We start from the raw sequence: 19593 nt of genomic DNA on the forward strand, positions 1-19593 counted from the left end.
AGCTGCAGCGTCGGAGACGACACTTGTAGAACCACACACAGGTCCCGCGTCACGTGACGGGGTCCCACGTGACCCGCGTCACGTGACGTCAACCATATTCTGTTGCACGTTCACATGAATGTTTATATGTATATTCTGTTAATTTAGTTGAGAATTTCAAAAATGAATAAAAATGAATTTCAAAAATATAGTCTTTTATATGTATATTAAACAACACTGTTAATTTAGTTTTGGGTATGTTTATAATTCTCGTTTCATTATTATTCAAAAGAAAACAACACTGTTAAACACTGTTCCTTCTACAGTATCATAAATGTTTGTTTGTATTGCCTTAACACTATCATAGTTAATGTTGGCTAATCACACTTCATTTCAAGACACCGGAAATGTTATTAATGTTAAACAAATAAAACTGTAAAAGCACTTCACATTACTCACATTCTCTGCGTTGACGTTCACATTCATGTGAACGTGCTCCGTCACGTGCCGCCGTGACCTGTGTGTGTGCTCGTGACGCGGGACCTGTGTGTGTGGTTCTACAAGTGTCGTCTCCGACGCTGCAGCTTCATGCTACTCTCTTCAGGTGCTGTAGGGATTGGGCCTCCCCACAACCAGTAAAAGGCTAACATTATTTAGACAACATTCCCCACTGAGAACATCCTGTTTAAAATAAACACTTCCTGCCGGTTTGGTTAACTATTTTACAGTACCCCTACATATACCCGCTCCCCCATTGCAGACAATTAAGGTTTTTAAACACGTTGCAAACAATACCAACACAAGACAAATATATCAGAGATACTGGCTGTACTGGGGTAAACAAACATTTATTGAAAATGTAACGTTGATTTTCAGAAGAATAAATTGGCAATCAGGTGGTTAGAAAATCAAATGGTCCTGCTTCATTAATGTCCATGAAGAAAAACTAAAAGATCGCTGTGCTGAAATCCAACCTACAACTACATATCCTGGATGAAGAAAATAGAAGAGACATGCAGTGTCTTCATCACGCTCATTTTCACCTGCTTTCAAATGGAAATGCAGGCTCTAAAGAAATCAAGGTGCCAAAGCTACACTGCAGCAGAGGATTTGGACATTTGGTCCTACATTACCACAACCGTTCTCAACTTCCACCTCTGCATTTTCTAAAATGTCCCAGCAGCTTACACTGAGCGTACTTTATAGTAACACTATTAGGGGCGGGATCACAATGCCTGAAAAAAACATGATAATAAGATTTTAAAATGGGAAATGTATAATAAAAAATGAAAATCCTGAGAGAATCAAAAATGGACAGTATTAATATCACATCTCTGATATATTAAATCAGCATAGGCAGCCATATCCCGTCTCTCAGACTCCACACTGTGCACTTTGTGTCCAGCAGGCTCAGTCCAGTGCTGCAACAGTTCTTCAATCTGTGTCCATGGAACCGCTGTGTGTCTCCTTGGACACCATGAGTCTCATCAGTTTTCCGTGGAGCTTCTCAATCTTCTTTACGTCCTGGGCCTGGTCTGTCTTGTACTGTAAACACTGTGGGGATGGACAGAAGACAACATGAGAGACAATATTCAATTGAGGCGACAGAATTATGGTTAATGTCATGTACAAGTATAAGTATGTATAAGTCGCAATATCAGAAACATTATTCTAAAATGTGCTCTTCTGCCCGTGCCTTCATGCTGCCTGGAAATTGAGGTCTACTTAATCTTCCTCGACTTCCTCAAGGCCCATCAGTCTAAGCTTTTTAACAGAAATGTAAAAATAATACATTTAGCATGAGTTATTGTAGACCACTCATGGCCTCACTCACCACAGCGTTGTCGGTCACTTTGATACACAGGTTTCCGTCGCAGTGTCTGTACTTTAGAACCACCCGAACCTGGACACGGTGAAGTTAAAGTCAAAGATCAGAACCACTTAAACATCTAAACATGACACAGCTTTGGCTGCTGGGCACATTCTCTAGCCACCGAGCTATCCAACTAACACTCGGTCCTTAGCATGCTAAGCTACTTCACATGTAAAGTGTTTCACCTTCATGGGATCTGTCAGATACAGCTTCTCTGCTGCGCGGGAAAACTCCTCCCAGGTCTGATAATAAGGCATTATCAACAAAGTACAGTGGCTATTTTTTTATAATTATAATAAAACAGTAATATTGTTCTGAATGTGTCGACAGCTCTGCTAACAGAAGACCACATCAGCACTAGTGTGAACACAGCCAATCATCTCCTTCTTCTTCTTCTTCTTCTTCTTTTGCTTTAATGGCGGTCTACAACCCAACGTGTAAAGGTGCATGCTGCCACCTACTGACCGGAGTGTGTCAAGACTGAAAGACAATTTATTTAAATTATCAAATTAAAGGAAACGTTTAAAAAATAAATAATAATTCTACTAAATAAAGCCCTTTTAGTGGAACTTCTCCCAGCTCCACTTGGACCAAACATAATCTCTTCTGGGGTTAACGTTTCAAAATAAAAGCCTGTTATCCATGAATTGTGAAGTGTCTTGTATTGTTGAGGAATATTGAATAGTGAATACAAATCAAACATATGGCTGACTTATTTGGTAAATCTAATTTTGTGTTTTTGAACCGCTTATCTATGGAATGCCATTCAAGCCTAAATTAAATAAATACTTACATAAATACTTAAATAAATACATATATCAATACATATGCCTATGAAATAAATATGGTTATGAAATAAATAAATAAATGAGGCAATAAATATATAAATGTATGTAATGTGTGTATTTATTTCAAGGGACTTTTATTTCATAATGCCACATGTATTAATTTCAGGGGACTTTTATTTCATAATGCCACATGTATTAATTTCAGGGGACTTTTATTTCATAATGCCACATTTATTAATTTCAGGGGACTTTTATTTCATAATGCCACATTTATTAATTTCAAGAGACTTTTATTTCATAATACCACATTTATTTATTTCCATTTCTTATATTCAAATGAACGGGGCGTGGTTACATCACAGATCCAGACCAAAGCAACAGCACCACAACACTGACTCACAAGCTGTGGTTGCAGTCGAAAATACAAATGTATTTATTATAAATGTTAGTCCTTAACCTATCACTGTGTATATCACCATTACAACATCTTTTAAAAGTTTAAGAAACCCCACACAGCTGACTGAACTGATTAAACACTATTAAATGTTGACTTTATTTGATAATTTCAGTAAAAAGGTAACGTTCATATTATTATAGTGTTGAACGTTCAAAACAAAGCACTTCGGCAAGTTACCACATCAAAATGCGTAATAAGCACCGTAACTTTCATGATACTAATTTATCGGTCATAATCGGTTGTTTCCGTGAACGGCCGAATGTTGTGTGACGGCAAATGCTGCATTGTGGGGCAGCATTTTCTCAAACCTCCTTTCCTATCATCTAGAGAGCGGGGTGTCAAACTCAAATACACAGTGGGCCAAAATTAAAAAATGGGTACTAGTCGAGGGCCGGACTGGTTCAATGTTTATTTCAAAACTTATTGAAATGAGTGTGTTGCACATATTAAACCTGGAACTAACAAAGCTTAAATTATTGCCTATAAAAACAAAACATTAAATAATCAGTTGCATTCATTTCTTATGACTCTATCTGCAGAGTCATTTCTTATGGCTCTATCTGCAGCTTTTCCAAAGTCATTTCTTATGATTACATTTTTCCACAGGCCAACAGCAGCTTAAAAAAAACAATTTCCCTCAAAGAAAAAACCAAACATGCCCTGTTGTCTCAAGAAAGAAAGTGCAGAAGGAAACATCCATTCAATCAATCAATCAATGTTTATTTATATAGCCCAATATCACAAATGTTACATTTGTCTCAGTGGACTTTACAGTTTGTACAAAATATCAGTATGACAATATGACACCCTCTGTCCTTAGACCCTCACATCGTACAAGGAAAAACTTCCAAAGAAAACCCACAGTTTAAAGTGAAAAATGGGAGAAACCTCAGGGAGAGCAACAGAGGAGGGATCCCTCTCCCAGGACGGACAGACGTGCAATAGATGCCGTGTGTAAATTGAAAAGATAATACATTTGCAACATAGGTAGTCCAAATGTTTGGAAATGCATGTGTGTATAATAGGAAAATGAATCCACGAGGATATCCATCCAGGACCTATGATCCAGGACCACAGCCACGACTCAAGATCCAGGGCTCGCGATCCAGGACAGAGGAGCGCAGGATCATCCATGACTCCGGATCCCGGCGTATATAGACACCAAAAAGAAAGACATTTGGGGAAGCTGGGTTAATCGGAACATGAGAGTACACAGGTATAGACAGAGAGAAGGAAGAAGTAAGATGTCCCCCGACAAACTAAGCCTATATCAGCAAAACTAGGGGCTGAATCTAATCAGCCCTAACTATAAGCTTTATCAAAAAGGAAGGTCTTAAGCGCACTCTTAAAAACGGATAGGGTGTCTGCCGCCCGAACACAAACTGGAAGCTGATTCCACAAATGTGGAGCTTGATAAGAAAAGGCTCTGGCTCCCATTGTACTTTTAGAGACTCTAGGAACAACCAACAACCCTGCATTCTTGGAACGCAATGCCCTAGTAGGACAGTAGGGTATAATGAGTTATTTGAGGTAAGATGGCGCCTGCCCATTAAGGGCTTTGTAGGCGAGAAGAAGAATTTTAAATTATATCCTGTGTTCTATAGGGAGCCAGTGTAAGGCAGCCAGAACAGGAGTAATGTGGTCCCTTTTCCTAACTCTGGTTAGTACACGAGCTGCAGCATTTTGAATCAGCTGAAGTGACTTGACTGACTTCTTGGTACACCCTGATAATAAAGAGTTACAATAATCCAGCCTTGAAGTAACAAATGCATGGACTAGTTTCTCTGCATCGTTTTGAGGCAAGATATGCCTGATTTTTGCAATGTTACGTAGATGGAAGTAGGCGGTCCTTGAAATTGATTTTATGTGGGCGTTAAAGGATAAATCCTGATCAAATATAACACCAAGATTCCTTACAGTCTCACTGGAGGCCAAATTAATGCCATCCATAGTTAGTGTATCCTTAGATAATTTGTTTCGTAGATTCTTCGGGCCAAGTACAATAACTTCAGTTTTGGTCGTGTTTAACATCAAAAAGTTTAAGGTCATCCACGTTTTTAAGTCCTTAAGGCAGTCTTGAATTGTATTTAGATGATTAATTTCATCAGGCTTGATTGATAAATATAGTTGAGTATCATCCGCATAACAATGAAAGTTTACAGAATGATTCCTTATAATATTGCCTAACGGAAGCATATATAATGTGAACAAAATAGGTCCGAGCACTGAGCCCTGTGGCACTCCATGGCTAACTTTGGTTTGCGTGGAAGATTCATCATTGACACGTACAAACTGAGAGCGTTCAGATAGATAGGACCTAAACCAGTCTAAAGCAGTTCCCTGTATGCCAACTAAGTGCTATAGTCTTTGCAATAAGATATCATGGTCGATAGTATCAAATGCAGCACTGAGATCGAGCAAAACAAGAATAGAGACACGTCCCTTGTCAGAGGCTATTAGAAACTCAGTTTGCTGCTCTGTGATGCTAGTTCAAGCCAGATACTTGGCATCTCATCTTGGGTGCAGGCTCTGAGCTGAGAAAACCCTCAGGATTAAGAGAAGGTGTGCGCGCAATATACCGGCGGGCCAGATCTAATAGTAATTAGAAATTATCCTGCGGGCCGAAATTAAATCCACCAAGGGCCTGATTTGGCCCCCGGGCCTTGAGTTTGACACATGTGATCTCTAGAGAATTTGAACAGCTCTTATCATGGCTGCCACTGAGGTACTTCATTTGACTGCAGCCTTAGATTATGACCGATAAATTAGTATCTTTAAAGTTAAGGTGCTTATTAAGCATTTTAAAACGGATGTGGTAACTTGCCAAAGAGCTTTGTTTTGAACGTTCATCACTATAATAATCAAAAGGCGAAATATATCGCTCTAATCGCTCGTGTTTCACCGCGGCTATCAGCTGTGTTTACTCGCATCATTCAAACAAGACGCGCTGGCCAGGGGGCAGGGCTTATATTCATGTAAATACTATGGTAGATACCAACGACAACAACATTAACATATTTTACTGAGATTTAATTGTAATACATGTTTAAAAATGATGCCGAAGTAAAAACATACTGATACCGGTTAGTAAAAACCATGAATTAATGCTTTGAGAAGTGTGCAGACAGGACAGCAGGCGAAAAACCTTTTAAAATGCGTGTTTTCTGAATAGAGATTGGATCGATCAGGCCAAGCTAACGTTGTATCTGCTCCGTCCACACTCACAACAACATGATACAGACACAGATACAACAGTGACTGTATTCCCCATTACAGAGACAGTCTGTGTTTTGTACTTGTTTAACTTCTGTCTAGTTTCTGAACAGATATGAGGAGCTGTGATCTCTGAGGGCTAACAGCTAACGGCTGATGTTTTGGTTTTCTGATTCAACGTCAGTGATGGCAGGCTGAGATCTTCACCGCTGATTGGCTTCCGCGAGAAGCCCCTTTGGAGCCACATGCAGCAGAGCTGCAGAGAGAAGAGAAGGCTGATAACTCAACAGATTGTCAGCTAATTGCTGCTGTGATTAAATGCCACATCATGTTCCAAACCAATTCAAGGATTATTTCTGAAACAGTATGGAGCTCAAATGCTTTTTCTCCACAAGGGTTTACCACAAGGTGAGTTCCTTTTTTTATATCCCGCTTTTTTACACATAGGCTACTCTCTCCAGTACAGGTTAGCTCTGAGTGTTAGCCATGCTTGCTAATGTAAACAAAGACCACATTACGTCCAAAACACGTCGCGCATTGTTTCTGATAGCAACGTTTCTGATTGGGCCGTGGGTGTAAAGCCAGCCCACGGGTTAGGGGGCAAAAAAAAAATCCATTCCCCTCAAGAACAGCGTGCTAATGTGCACGCCAATTTATGCTGAGTAGCATACTCCTTTTTAATTGACATCCTGTATTTCTAAATGTGTTACATTCTGCATCAGTTCTACATGCTCTACTGATTCCTCCTCTTGACATTCCTCACACAATCCTGTCTGGTGTTTTCCTATCAATCTGAATGTATTGTATTGTAATCTCAACATAGTCAACACGGTTTCTTCTCTCCTATAACGTCGGGTTACGTATTGTAACCCTTGTTATATTAGCACAGGCGGAGCCCTCTACTGGACTCTATGGGTACTACCTTATCATGCAAGCATTCACCTACTGAGATTTCTATGGACGTAGCCGGCCCCGGGGCGGGCCTACCTGAATGCGTGCGCATCTCACTTCCGTATAAAAGGAGGCCTCGCCTCCTGACCATCATCCTTTAATAACGCTGCGTCCACACTACAGCGTCGACAGCTTCAAAAAGAGTTTCCAACGCGTCTGCCCATTCACGTTGAATGGGGTGACGTCACATTGCCTCGCTTTTCGCCGAACTGAATTGTCCTATCCTACACCACTCTTCAGCGAGCGGTATAGGACAGACAGTGCCTCTTAGGTAGAGGGCTCCGCCTGTGCTAATATAACAAGGGTTACAATACGTAACCCGACGTTATATCTCTCACAGGCTCCGCCCTCTACTGGACTCTATGGGTACAGTGGGCGGAGCCCCGACGTATGCACGCACTGTCGTCCAGCACACCGTACCACCTCACTGTCCCTGACCGGCTTTAGCAGCCACTGCGTCTCACTCACCTCTCCCTCGGTTGTAACCGTGGAGAAGTCTGGGCTGCGGCCGATAGAGCACACCCTGACGCGCTTGCCTCGCGAAAAGGAACAAAAAACCAGCCCTGTATGGGTTCACTATGCACTCTCCCTCCTGAGTCCCTAAAGAGCACGGGGAGAATGCAAGTGCCCCCTATGTCCCCACACTCAAACACTGACCCCGTGCAGAGTGTGTAGGGACTATCATATGAAGGGCTCTCCCCCTCCTGCCCCCAGGCAAGCGAGGGGAGCCCTCCAGCCCTGAAAAGGGCCCAGAGCACCCCACGTCCCCCGCGACCCTCCAGAGGTCCGGAGAAACGTAAGGGCATTTTACGCCCGGGGAGAGGGTCAGATGCCTACTGACCAACAGCCCCCCCCTTCCTCACCAGTCCTGTGTTGCCCCAGCAAGCACAGATGCTGAGAAAGAGCCAGACATATCCAAGAGATAACACTTTATGAAGGGGCCTGGCGTTGACCAAGACGCCGCCGTGCATATATCTTCCACACTCGCACCGTTGAATAAGGCTGTTGATGCAGCCACAGCCTGTGTGGAGTGCGCACGGACCCCCGTGGGATAGGCTCTCCCTGCCTGCTCGTAGGCGTGTGCAATGCCTTCGCAAAGCCAGCCTGCCAGGCGTTTCTTGGACAGAGCTTTTCCAGTCACCCCGCCCCCGAAGCACACAAACAGCTGTTCAGTGCGTCTCAGGGTAGCTGTGCGCTCTACATAACATGCTAACGCACGCACCGGGCAGAGGAGGTGTAATTTAGCTTCCCTGGCCCCACCATGGGGTGGAAGACTAAATCCCCCCAACTGAATAACCCTCGACCTGAACGCACTCCTTAGGTTCTTGGGCACAAAGGAGGGGTTCGGTCTGAGTGTCGCGCCGCTCCGGTCACCCCGAATCAGTAAACAGCTTGGGTGCACCGACAGAGCGGTTAACTCGGACACTCTTTTGGCTGACGTTTAAGGCAAGTAGCAATGCTGTCTTCCACGACAGTGCTTTCAGGGAGGAGAGCTCCAGAGGATCACATGGTTCTGTGACCAAAGCCTCGAGCACTAGCGGCAGGTCCCACTGTGGGGTGGAGGCGCGCACTACTGGGCGCAGCCTCCTGACCCCCTGTAAAAACCACAACATCAGTGGATGAGAAAAGGCTGACCTGCCGTTGAATCCCTCATGACAGGACGAGATGGCTGCTGCATACACCTTTATAGAAGAATGAGCTAGTCCTCTGTCCACCAATAACTGTAAGAAGGAAAAAATAGAGCCCAACTCACAAGATAGGGGCTCCACTTTCCGCTCCTCACACCATCGCTGGAATCCCAGCCACTTTGGCCTGTAACAGGCTGTGGTGGATCCCGCTCTAGCTGCCTGGATAGACTGAATAACACTATCAGACAATCCACCCTGTCTCAGCCTGTCCCTCTCAGGAGCCAAGCCTGGAGAGGACGGCCCAGAGTGGGTAACGCCCCGATTGCACCTGTCTCTTGAGACATTGCCCCCCAGAACTGGGGAATCGCGCAGGGCTGGCCCACCTTCATCTGCGTCATTTCTGAGTACCACGGAGCCCCGACGTGATCCGGTGCTACCAGGATGACTGCCAAACGTTCTCGCCTCACTCTCCCCAGGAGAGGGAGAAAGAGACGCAACGGTGGAAAGGCGTAGAGCAGCTTCCTTGGCCATGGCTCGTGTGCAAACGCGTCCACCCCCAAAGGCGGGTCGTCGCTCAGGGCCATGGAAAACCACAGGGCACAGTGGCTGTTGCGCTGGCTGGCGAACAGATCCACTTCCGCTCTCCCGAACTGGGCCCAGATCTGCTTCACCACCTCTGGGTGAAGCACCCACTCGCCTGGCAGGGGGCCGCCCCTCGACATGAGGTCGGCTCTCCTGTCCTTCAGTCCCGGGATACGAAGGGCTCTCAGAGCCACCTCTGATGCCCACAACCACAGCCTCTCCGCTGTGGCCAACAAGGCGGTGGTGCGGACTCCGCCCTGCCTGTTGATATAAGCCACTGTGGTGCTGTTGTCGCTCCTGACCAATTTGACATGTCTCCCTTGAATTAGGGGCATGAAATGCTGGAGGACTAACACTACCGCCCGTAGCTCTAGGAGGTTGCTGTGTCATGTTTCCGTTAGAGACCAGCGCCCACCTATAGCCCTCTTCAGGCAGGTCCCTCCCCATCCTGTTCCCATGAACACTGTGATGTAGGTTACCCGTCCCAGTGGAGACCCCCTCCGGAGGCGCCCGGGAGACCCCAGAACAGGAGGTTGCCCTCCACTGAGGCGGGGATGGTCACCAGCCGCTGTTTGTGCCTATTGGGATCCAAACGCAGGCTGGAGAACCACCTCTGCAGGCGGCGCATATGCAGTAACCCCTGCGGGACCACAATGTGAGCAGCCGTCATGAGATTCAAAGTCTGCATGACAGTTAAAGTTGTCACTGTCGCCCCCTTTCGCAGCCTGTGAACCGCCCGGAGAAGGGACGCACTTCTGCTCTCTGACAGGGTGGCGCGTAGCGCGCCTGCATCGAACACCACTCCCAACTAAACGCCTGTTGCTACTGGGTGCTCTTTTTTCAATTGATCGCAAAGCCTAATTTGGTTAGGTGTGTGATCAATTGTGTTGTGCAAAGCATTGCCTGTTCCCGGGACCCAGCCATGACTATGAGGTCGTCTGGGTAAAATAAAACTCTCATGCCGTGGGCGCGCAGCGGTTGAAGCGCAGTGGCCACACATTTACTGAACGTGCGTGGGGATATCGAGTAGCCGAACGGTACTCTGTTGTACTCATAGGCTATCCACTGGAAGGCAAAACGCAGACATTTTCTGTGCTCCGGAGCAATTCCCACATGAAAGTATGCGTCTTCCAGGTCGATGGTGGTCAACCAATCACCCGGTTTGCACAAGCCCCATTAACTGTTTTTATAGTTAACATGCAGAATTTTCTACAGGCAATGTAGCGATTCGGGCTGCTGAGATCTAGAATAGATCTGAATTCCCCTGTCTTCCTGAGAACCAGGAAGTACATGGAATAAAGACCATTTTCTCTGTGCTGAGGGTGCACAACAGTTTATTCCACTCACGTGCACACGCCCACCTGCTGGCTCCCTATACTGGGGTTTACAGCGGGGGCGGGGAGTGTATGACAGTGTTTCTTCCGCTGGGGATGGGCAAGAATCAACCACGCTGCGATTACTCCTTATCCCGTGAGCAGGGAGATCGATCCATAGAGCCCTTCCGTAAAGACGGGGGCTCCCAGGAGATAAACACCGTCCTCTTTGGAGAAAAAAATGCCATGCGACGTGATATCCCAGGGACATCACAAGGCAGGCAGCGGCGGCGGCCTGTGATGAAGGGTCGACCCTATATCATGTGAAGCCACCGAGCACCGGTCCCCGGGGGAACCGGGCCTGGGGAAAGGCTCGTGGACCAAGCTACTTATTCGGCCTTGCGGCCCAATAATCGCTCTGACCTGGTGAGGCGGGGGCATCTCTAGCAATGAGCGAGTAGCCCACACACCCGCCGCCATGATCATCATCCAGGGAGCTTGAAGGAAATGGCGAACGTGAAAATGGCACCGCCTCGGCCATATCCTGGTCCCCCAAACACTCGAAGCAGAGGTAGTGGGGGTCGGCGCCCGCTATCTTTCTTTCTCTTTCTTCCTTTCTCTCAAAAAATACGTCTCGGACTCAGTGCTATAGGCTATCACCTCCGCTCGCTGAAGAGTACGGAGCGTCCACACTACAGCTTCAAAAAAAGCTTGGAGCTGGGCGTGTCTGAAGCTTGGGGATTGTATTCGAGCAACGCGACCAACTGTTGGCGCAGCAGCCATTACCAGCAAAGGTCTAGATAGACTTGGACTAATACTACGGAGGAATAAAAGACGCCACACACTTGCATTGTAGTTCACATGACACTGACTGAGTTCTCCGAGTGAGCCAGCAATGATCCCTTTATTAGAACCAGCTGTGTGATTGACAGATTGACAGATATGACGTCAGCATAAGAGCATTCAAGAGATGAATCGTTCACAACAGTTCAACACCAACAACCAATCACATGAATCTCCCACCCCCGACATACAAAGCAAAAAACCCCGGGGATTTTATGCGAGCAATATATATAAACTCCCCAAACAGGCGAAAACCTACCAGTTTCACCCACTGTCTCTGCCACCTCCCTCCATGCCTGGTTCCTCCGGTTTGTATCCCGGTAGGTGAAGAGGGTCTGGTCATACAAAACCGGGTGATTTGCTACGGCGATAAATAGTTTCTCCTCAATCTTTTTTTGAAATATAGAAATCAACGGCGGGATATCTCTCCCAGCTTAGACGCGGTTTGATCGGCTAGCGCTTGAGCTGTCAGATTTTCAGAAACGTGATTTGATTGGCTGGCGCTGGCTACTCCGGCGTCTCCGGCGGAGACGGACCGCTATGCTACCCACAATTCAGTTCGGCGAAAAGCGAGGGCAACGTGACGTCACCCCATTCAACGTGAATGGGCAGACGCGTTGGAAACTGTTTTTGAAGCTGTCGACGCTGTAGTGTGGACGCAGCGTTATTAAAGGATGATGGTCAGGAGGCGAGGCCTCCTTTTATACGGAAGTGATAATGCGCACGCGGTAGGCCCGCCCCGGGACCGGCTACGTCCATAGAAAGCTCAGTAGGTGAATGCTTGCATGATAAGGTAGTACCCATAGATTCCAGTAGAGGGCGGAGCCTGTGAGAGATATAACCACTACACAGGTGGGAAGTAACTTAGTACATTTACCCAAGTACTGTACCTATGTATAATTTAGAGGTACTTGTACTTTACTTGAGTATTTTACTTTGAGTAAATTCACAAGCTGCCCTGCAAAGTCATTAAAACTAGCTGCACCTTTACCAGCTTTGATAAAACTTTAATGCATCAATAATTATAAAACGGCGGCAGTGGTTCAGTCTGTAGGGGGTTGGACTGCAATTTTGATCTCTTGAATTGTATGCTGAGCCACGCAAGACATGCTGTTAAAATAAGAAGGAATGTAGCCCATTATGAAGACAGAAAAGTCGAAGTGTGGAACATTTTCGTTCGGACAATGAAAAGAGAGATTGACATTTTACACGGATACCACAAGAAAGATAAATTCACAGAGGACTTTGTGGAGGGTAGCACCCTCATTGAATCGAAGGCAAAATAAAATATCATTTTGTGAACAGGAAATGTTAAAGGCTGGTTGATGACAATTAATGTTTTTTTAGTTAATCTTGTTTACGAACAGTTATATTTTGTTCAATCAGGAGAGACGGTTTTGATGTAATAATACATATTTAATCCGCAGATACACAAATGAATGTGACAGTAGTTTTGGCGATTAGGCCCCGTTGTGCAGGAGTATCATTCGGGAGGGTAGAACCGATCCGATGAAAACCCCCCGGGGTCTAGACACTGGTGGTGGTGAATGGATAGTTGGGTCGGTCTGAAGGGGAGGGGCTTAGCTTGACCCTGGATTCAGAGGGACAGGAGGTGAAAAGGGGTGGAGGAGGGTTGCGTTGAGTCATCTGAAATGACAGCTGTCAGAGGGGAAAGAGCAGAGTTTAAAGGGTTTGACGCATGCTATGATAGGCTCTTGGGAATAGAGCGAAGTGATTGGCTAAGCTGAAGAGTGACGCCCCCGGTCACTTATTGAGAGGAGAGAGAGTAGAAACATGGAGATAGAAATACATGAATGAGTAAAGACGGTCTTGCTGGTTGAACTTGCGCTGAGCTTCATTTGTTGGTTTAAAAGCATTTTTTGAGGATGAATCATATTTTTATTATTACTTTTATGTTTTAAGTCACAAGCCAGATAAAATTGGTCGAAATTGGACAAAAATAACACTTTTCTTGTAAATAAATGTAATAAAATGTAATTTTGCCAAATGTTATAATTAAACGTTAAAAAAAAGAAAGAAAGGTTGGACTTTGGACCGAAGGGTCGCCGGTTCACGTCCCGATCGGACCAACACATACGGAGTGTGGACTAGTACTGGAGAGGAGCCAGTTCACCTCCTGGGCCACTGCCGAAAGTGCCCTTGAGCAAGGCACCTAACCCCCAACTGCTCACTGGCGCCGGCTAGACTGGCTGCCTCTGCTCTGACCTCTCAATGCATGTGCATGTGTGCATATAACTGTGTGTATTTGTATATGTATGTGCATGTTGTAATCATAACTGTGTGTACTTGTATTTATCTGTATTTAAAAAAGCATGTGCGTGTATAACAGAGTGGAAATTGAATTTCCCCCTTGGGGGATCAATAAAGCTCCATCTTCTTCTTCATATATATTATTCTGAGATGGACCAATCTGCACAATGACTACTTTTACTTTTGGTACTTTAAGTATATTTTGATGATAATGTTTTTTTAATTGAGTAACACTTTAAATGCAGAGCTATCACTTGAAACGGAGTCCTCCTACACTCTGGTACTTCTACTTTTACTCAAGTACAACATCTAGATGCCTCCCTTCCCCTTCTGTGTCCTGCCTAGTTTGCTACATTTGATTCACACTCTCCCAGATTTCACACTTAACCTCTCACTTACTAATACTTGCATTTCCCTTCTTTAAAGCCCTCTTTGCCAGCTCATCCGCTCTCTCATTCCACCTCCAGCTCACATGAGGAGGGGCCCACAGATACTGAACCTGTACTCCCTGAGGACTGCTTGCAGTATATATCTTGTAAAGATTGTGCATGTCCCCCTCTAGTGGGTGCACCTTAAACTGACTGCTGGCCTTCCCAACACAAAGTATTTAAAGTGCTGAAAATAGTACAAGAACTTGAAGTGGAGTTGTCTCAGTCCATAGGAACCAAGGCTGTGGACTAGTGCCCAGAGTGCCACTACACCTCCAGGGCAGTGCCGAGGTGAACCAGAGCTCTGTATATTGGTTCCCTGATACTTGGATGGGTAAAATGCAGAGATTATATTGTGCTGTGTTAGTGCTACTGTTTACTTGTTTGACGATTTAACTTGAATTAAATTCACATTTTTAATTTTCCCTTTCATTAAGTACAATACTCAGGTGTTAACACTTGCTTAGTAGTGCTGCATTTCAAGGGTATTTTTATGGAAGGCTTAGGATATTTATGAACAGAGGTCTGAAGCCTCAGATCCTGACATGTATTGTCTCAGGGTATTGGATCACAATAGCCGAGCTGCTGAGGAGTGGATGGTGTGCTGACGCCTCAATCATACAGCTGGGTTTTTACCTCACATCTATTTCATATTTTTAAAATATGTAAATAAAAAAGGTCAGTGTCATAGTTGATCCTATATGATTCAATTCATCGGTTCAAATGTACTGAAAATAGATTCTTATCATGAAGTCCTATTGACAACCTACACCACTTGTGTGTTGGAGCAGAAAGGGCTTAAGAGCTGATAATAAAAATGTTGCGTTTACAGTTTGATCCTTGTGTAAAACATCACACAAAAATTTAAATGTTTGCTGATCTTTTTCTTTACAAAATATAGCGTATACATACAGCAGCTTAGTTATGTTGAATCGTGTCTGTCTTTAAAACAGATTTTTTAAGGGCCTATATGTGCTATTCACTCGTTCTCCTGCTCAACATTCTCATGATGATTCTTCATTGTACTCAAATCAAATAATATAACCAAAGGATGGAGAATAGAAACCACACAAGCTAAATAAGGAAATAGTGCTTCTACACTCTAAAAACGAATTCAGGCGACCTTTCACCTCCACTTAATTAAATGCATGGTTGCAAGATACAAATATGAGTTAATTGATTTAGATAAACATTTTAAGTTGCAAACATTAATTTATAAGTTGTGTTGACGTAATAATGTTGGTAATTACATCAACTTAATATTGTGTGTAATTTGAACTCTGATTTCTGCGTTAATTGACTTAAAACTAAATTAGAGTTGTAGTAAGTAATGCAATTGGCTTGATAACTTAATTGTTCTACACCTTGAGTTAAGGATTTCAAGTCCAGTCCCACTTAACATGCCGGGACAAGTTCCCACAGTTAAGACAAATAGAAATATACAAAGGACATTTTAAGGTGAGTGTCATCTTGTGTCATTCAAATACAGTAGATAGCCTTGTAGTTGCACTGTATAGGCAAATTGCTGTTTGACCAAAATTAGCATTCTTTGAACTGTGAATAGTTCTGTGAGAGGATACAAAGTAGTAGAGGCTACTGTGAGAGTACAAATACTTTGGTTACTATAGTGATATCGCTTTTTATTCAAAATGAATCTCGTGAAGCAGATCAAGGACATGCTTCTTGAGGTAGGATCGTTATTTAGAGTTGTCATTGAAATGCAAGTTGTTGGCAGTCACCCATTCAGAATATATTCATTTAGGTCATTTCTCTTTTTTTACTTTTTAAAAAATAGCACAATACAATTGAAGTACACAGAGAACTATAGCCATCCACTGCCTTGTCGTGTACCTCGAAATAAAATCCATGGGCCCAGTGTAAAACACTGGGCCCATGGATTTTATTTTATTTCAAGATTTTTAATGACGTCGCTAAACTCCTTGAAAAGGTCCTCTTCCTTTTCTCCACAGGACAAAAGCACTGCTCTCTGTCAGTTACATTTTGAAGCATATTGCACTTTTGGCCACACCCCAATCAATAATATCTTAGCAATGTTCAGCATGGATAGGTGTTGACAGCAATGGCATGGGAAAAGGATTGTGTAACATTTGAAAAGTGGCTTCTGCTCTTCTCTTAACCAGTTCACATATTGAATGGAACCTGCAAAAAAGATGAGAAGATACACTAAAACTTGCATGGTTGTGATTGACAAAATCTGTCCACATGCATTGAAATACTAGGCAAAGTACTCAAAAGCACCTCTGTGTGTCTTCAGGACCACGTTGCCATGACGACACACACATGCAGACTCAATAGGTGAAAACAATACCAGCGTTGCTTTAGCAGCTGGTAATAATGGCTCTGAATTCGCTAAGAGTGACAGTTTAAAAAGTATGCAATTACCTAATTCATTATCTCTGATGCGCTAACCTATTATTTAATGTGCTTCAAAAGGACATGAATATCGCCTTCATCAGTGACCGGTCCACCCCAGGATCTGACCATACGATGGCAACCATCGTGGTCGAGGGAAACAAATGAATGAGCAAGCATTCTGCGTTAAATGTGTTCATACTGTTTGAAATAATGACTGTCGGCAGTGTAAACATCTTTGTTACATCTTTTGTCAAATGGATGTGTGTGATCTGCAGACTGGTGGCCATTGAGAGTTTGTTTCTGTAGTTTTACAAAAACTTTACAGATTTGACATATTTGGCACTGGTTTTAACTTCGTTGTGATGGCAGGATGTATTTGCTGTGTCCCCATGTCCCATGGTAATATGGTTAATGTGTTTATTTATTATTTGTGGGGCAATTTAAATTTGTGTTATTTATCTTTTTTCTCAAGATTTAAATGAAGCTCAGCGCAAGTTCTTTCAGGAAGACTGGGTGAATACACTGAACAACAATATAAATGCAACACTTTTGTTTTTGCTCCCATTTTTCATGAGATGAACTCAAAGATCTAAAACATTTTCTTTATACACAAAATAACCATTTCTCTCAAATATTGTTCACAAATCTGAAAAAATCTGTGATAGTGAGCACTTCTCCTTTGCCGAGATAATCCATCCCACCTCACAGGTGTGGCATATCAAGATGCTGATTAGACAGCATGATTATTGCACAGGTGTGCCTTAGGCTGGCCACAATAAAAGGCCACTCTAAAATGTTCAGTTTTATCACACAGCACAATGCCACAGATGTCGCAAGTTTTGAGGGAGCGTGCAATTGGCATGCTGACAGCAGAAATGTCCACCAGAGCTGTTGCCTGTGAATTGAATGTTCATTTCTCTACCATAAGCCGTCTCCAAAGGCGTTTCAGAGAATTTGGCAGTACATCCAACCGGCCTCACAACCGCAGACCACGTGTAACCACACCAGCCCAGGACCTCCACATCCAGCATGTTCACCTCCAAGATCGTCTGAGACCAGCCACTCGGACAGCTGCTGCAACAATCGGTTTGCATAACCAAAGAATTTCTGCACAAACTCAGAAACCGTCTCAGGGAAGCTCATCTGCATGCTCGTCGTCCTCATCGGGGTCTCGACCTGACTCCGGTTCGTCGTCGTAACCGACTTGATTGGGCAAATGCTCACATTGGATGGCGTCTGGCACGTTGGAGAGGTGTTCTCTTCACGGATGAATCCCGGTTTTCACTGTTCAGGGCAGATGGCAGACAGTGTGTGTGGCGTCGTGTGGGTGAGCGGTTTTCTGATGTCAATGTTGTGAATCGAGTGGCCCATGGTGGTGGTGGGGTTATGGTATGGGCAGGCGTATGTTATGGACGACGAACACAGGTGCATTTTATTGATGGCATTGTGAATGCACAGAGAAACCGTGACGAGATCCTGAGGCCCATTGTTGTGCCATTCATCCACGACCATCACCTCATGTTGCAGCATGATAATGCACGGCCCCATGTTGCAAGGATCTGTACACAATTCCTGGAGGCTGAAAACATCCCAGTTCTTGCATGGCCAGCATACTCACCGGACATGTCACCCATTGAGCATGTTTGGGATGCTCTGGATCGGCGTATACGACAGCGTGTTCCAGTTCCTGCCAATATCCAGCAACTTGGCACAGCCATTGAAGAGGAGTGGACCAACATTCCACAGGCCACAATCAACAACCTGATCAACTCTATGCGAAGGAGATATGTTGCACTGCGTGAGGCAAATGGTGGTCACACCAGATACTGACTGGTTTCCAGACCCCCCCAATAAAGCAAAACTGCACGTTTCAGAGTTGCCTTTTATTGTGGCCAGCCTAAGGTACACCTGTGCAATAATCATGCTGTCTAATCAGCATCTTGATATGCCACACCTGTGAGGTGGGATGGATTATCTCGGCAAAGGAGAAGTGCTCACTATCACAGATTTTTTCAGATTTGTGAACAATATTTGAGAGAAATGGTTATTTTGTGTATATAGAAAATGTTTTAGATCTTTGAGTTCATCTCATGAAAAATGGGAGCAAAAACAAAAGTGTTGCATTTATATTTTTGTTCAGTGTACATTCACTCCGCAGCTGCATATATAATCAGCTCATCACATGCGTTCTCTTTAATCTAATAAAGCTTAGCGCAAGTTCAACCAGGAAGACCGTCTTTCTCATTCATGTATACGTTATTACTCTCTCTCCTCTCAATAAGTGACAGGGGGCGTCACTCTTCAGTCTAACCAATCACTTCGCTCTATTTCCAAGAGCCTATCATAGCGCTCTGTCAAACCTTTTTAATCTGCTCTTTCCCCCTCTGACAGCTGTCATTTCAGGTGACTCGACACAACACACAGACAGTAATCGTTAAACTAACCTCGTACTTCTTGGTATTATGATTCTCAAGACGTCCGATTCATAGTGCTCAGACCTCGACCAGCTTCCAGAAGGATCTTGATCTGGGCCCGACACACTGCCTGAGTCCCTACGCAACTTCCTCAAGCTGCCGCTCGGTATCCCGCAGCAGCTCACCAGCAGCAGAGGCAGATCTCCTCCTTTACAAACTGCAGCAGCAAGGCATTATTCCAGCTCCAGGCCTATCTCTTCACCAGCTCCGCAGGCTCGCAGATCAAGCTACAGGTGGCGTTCCCCCAGCTCAAGTCAGCGGCTCCAGCCGGCTACCCGCAAACCCGGACGCGGGAGGAAAAAGGACAAGGAAGTCGGGCCCCACGGAAGCTCCTCTGGCTTAATGGAAAACCTCCCCGGCTCGCTCCAACGCTCACCATAGCAGCCCCCCCCGGGTAATAGCTCGATCAACACCCTG

At 44.5% G+C, this 19593-nt stretch overlaps 1 protein-coding gene across 1 annotated transcript; it reads right to left on the minus strand.

Annotated features, from left to right (window-relative positions):
• Positions 1 to 806: 806 nt before the first annotated feature.
• On the minus strand, positions 807 to 2283 carry srp9 (signal recognition particle 9). The gene is made up of 3 exons (XM_034201544.1): positions 2038 to 2283; positions 1814 to 1882; positions 807 to 1533 (listed from the first exon to the last, which is right to left on the minus strand). Exons 1-3 carry the CDS (start codon positions 2107 to 2109, stop codon positions 1414 to 1416), a joined length of 261 nt encoding a protein of 86 aa, XP_034057435.1. The 5' UTR covers positions 2110 to 2283; the 3' UTR covers positions 807 to 1413.
• Between the last annotated feature and the right edge of the window lie 17310 nt (positions 2284 to 19593).

This window comes from Gymnodraco acuticeps, unplaced genomic scaffold (genome assembly GCF_902827175.1).
Source record: "Gymnodraco acuticeps unplaced genomic scaffold, fGymAcu1.1, whole genome shotgun sequence".
In the NCBI taxonomy this organism is placed as follows: Eukaryota; Metazoa; Chordata; class Actinopteri; order Perciformes; family Bathydraconidae; genus Gymnodraco; species Gymnodraco acuticeps.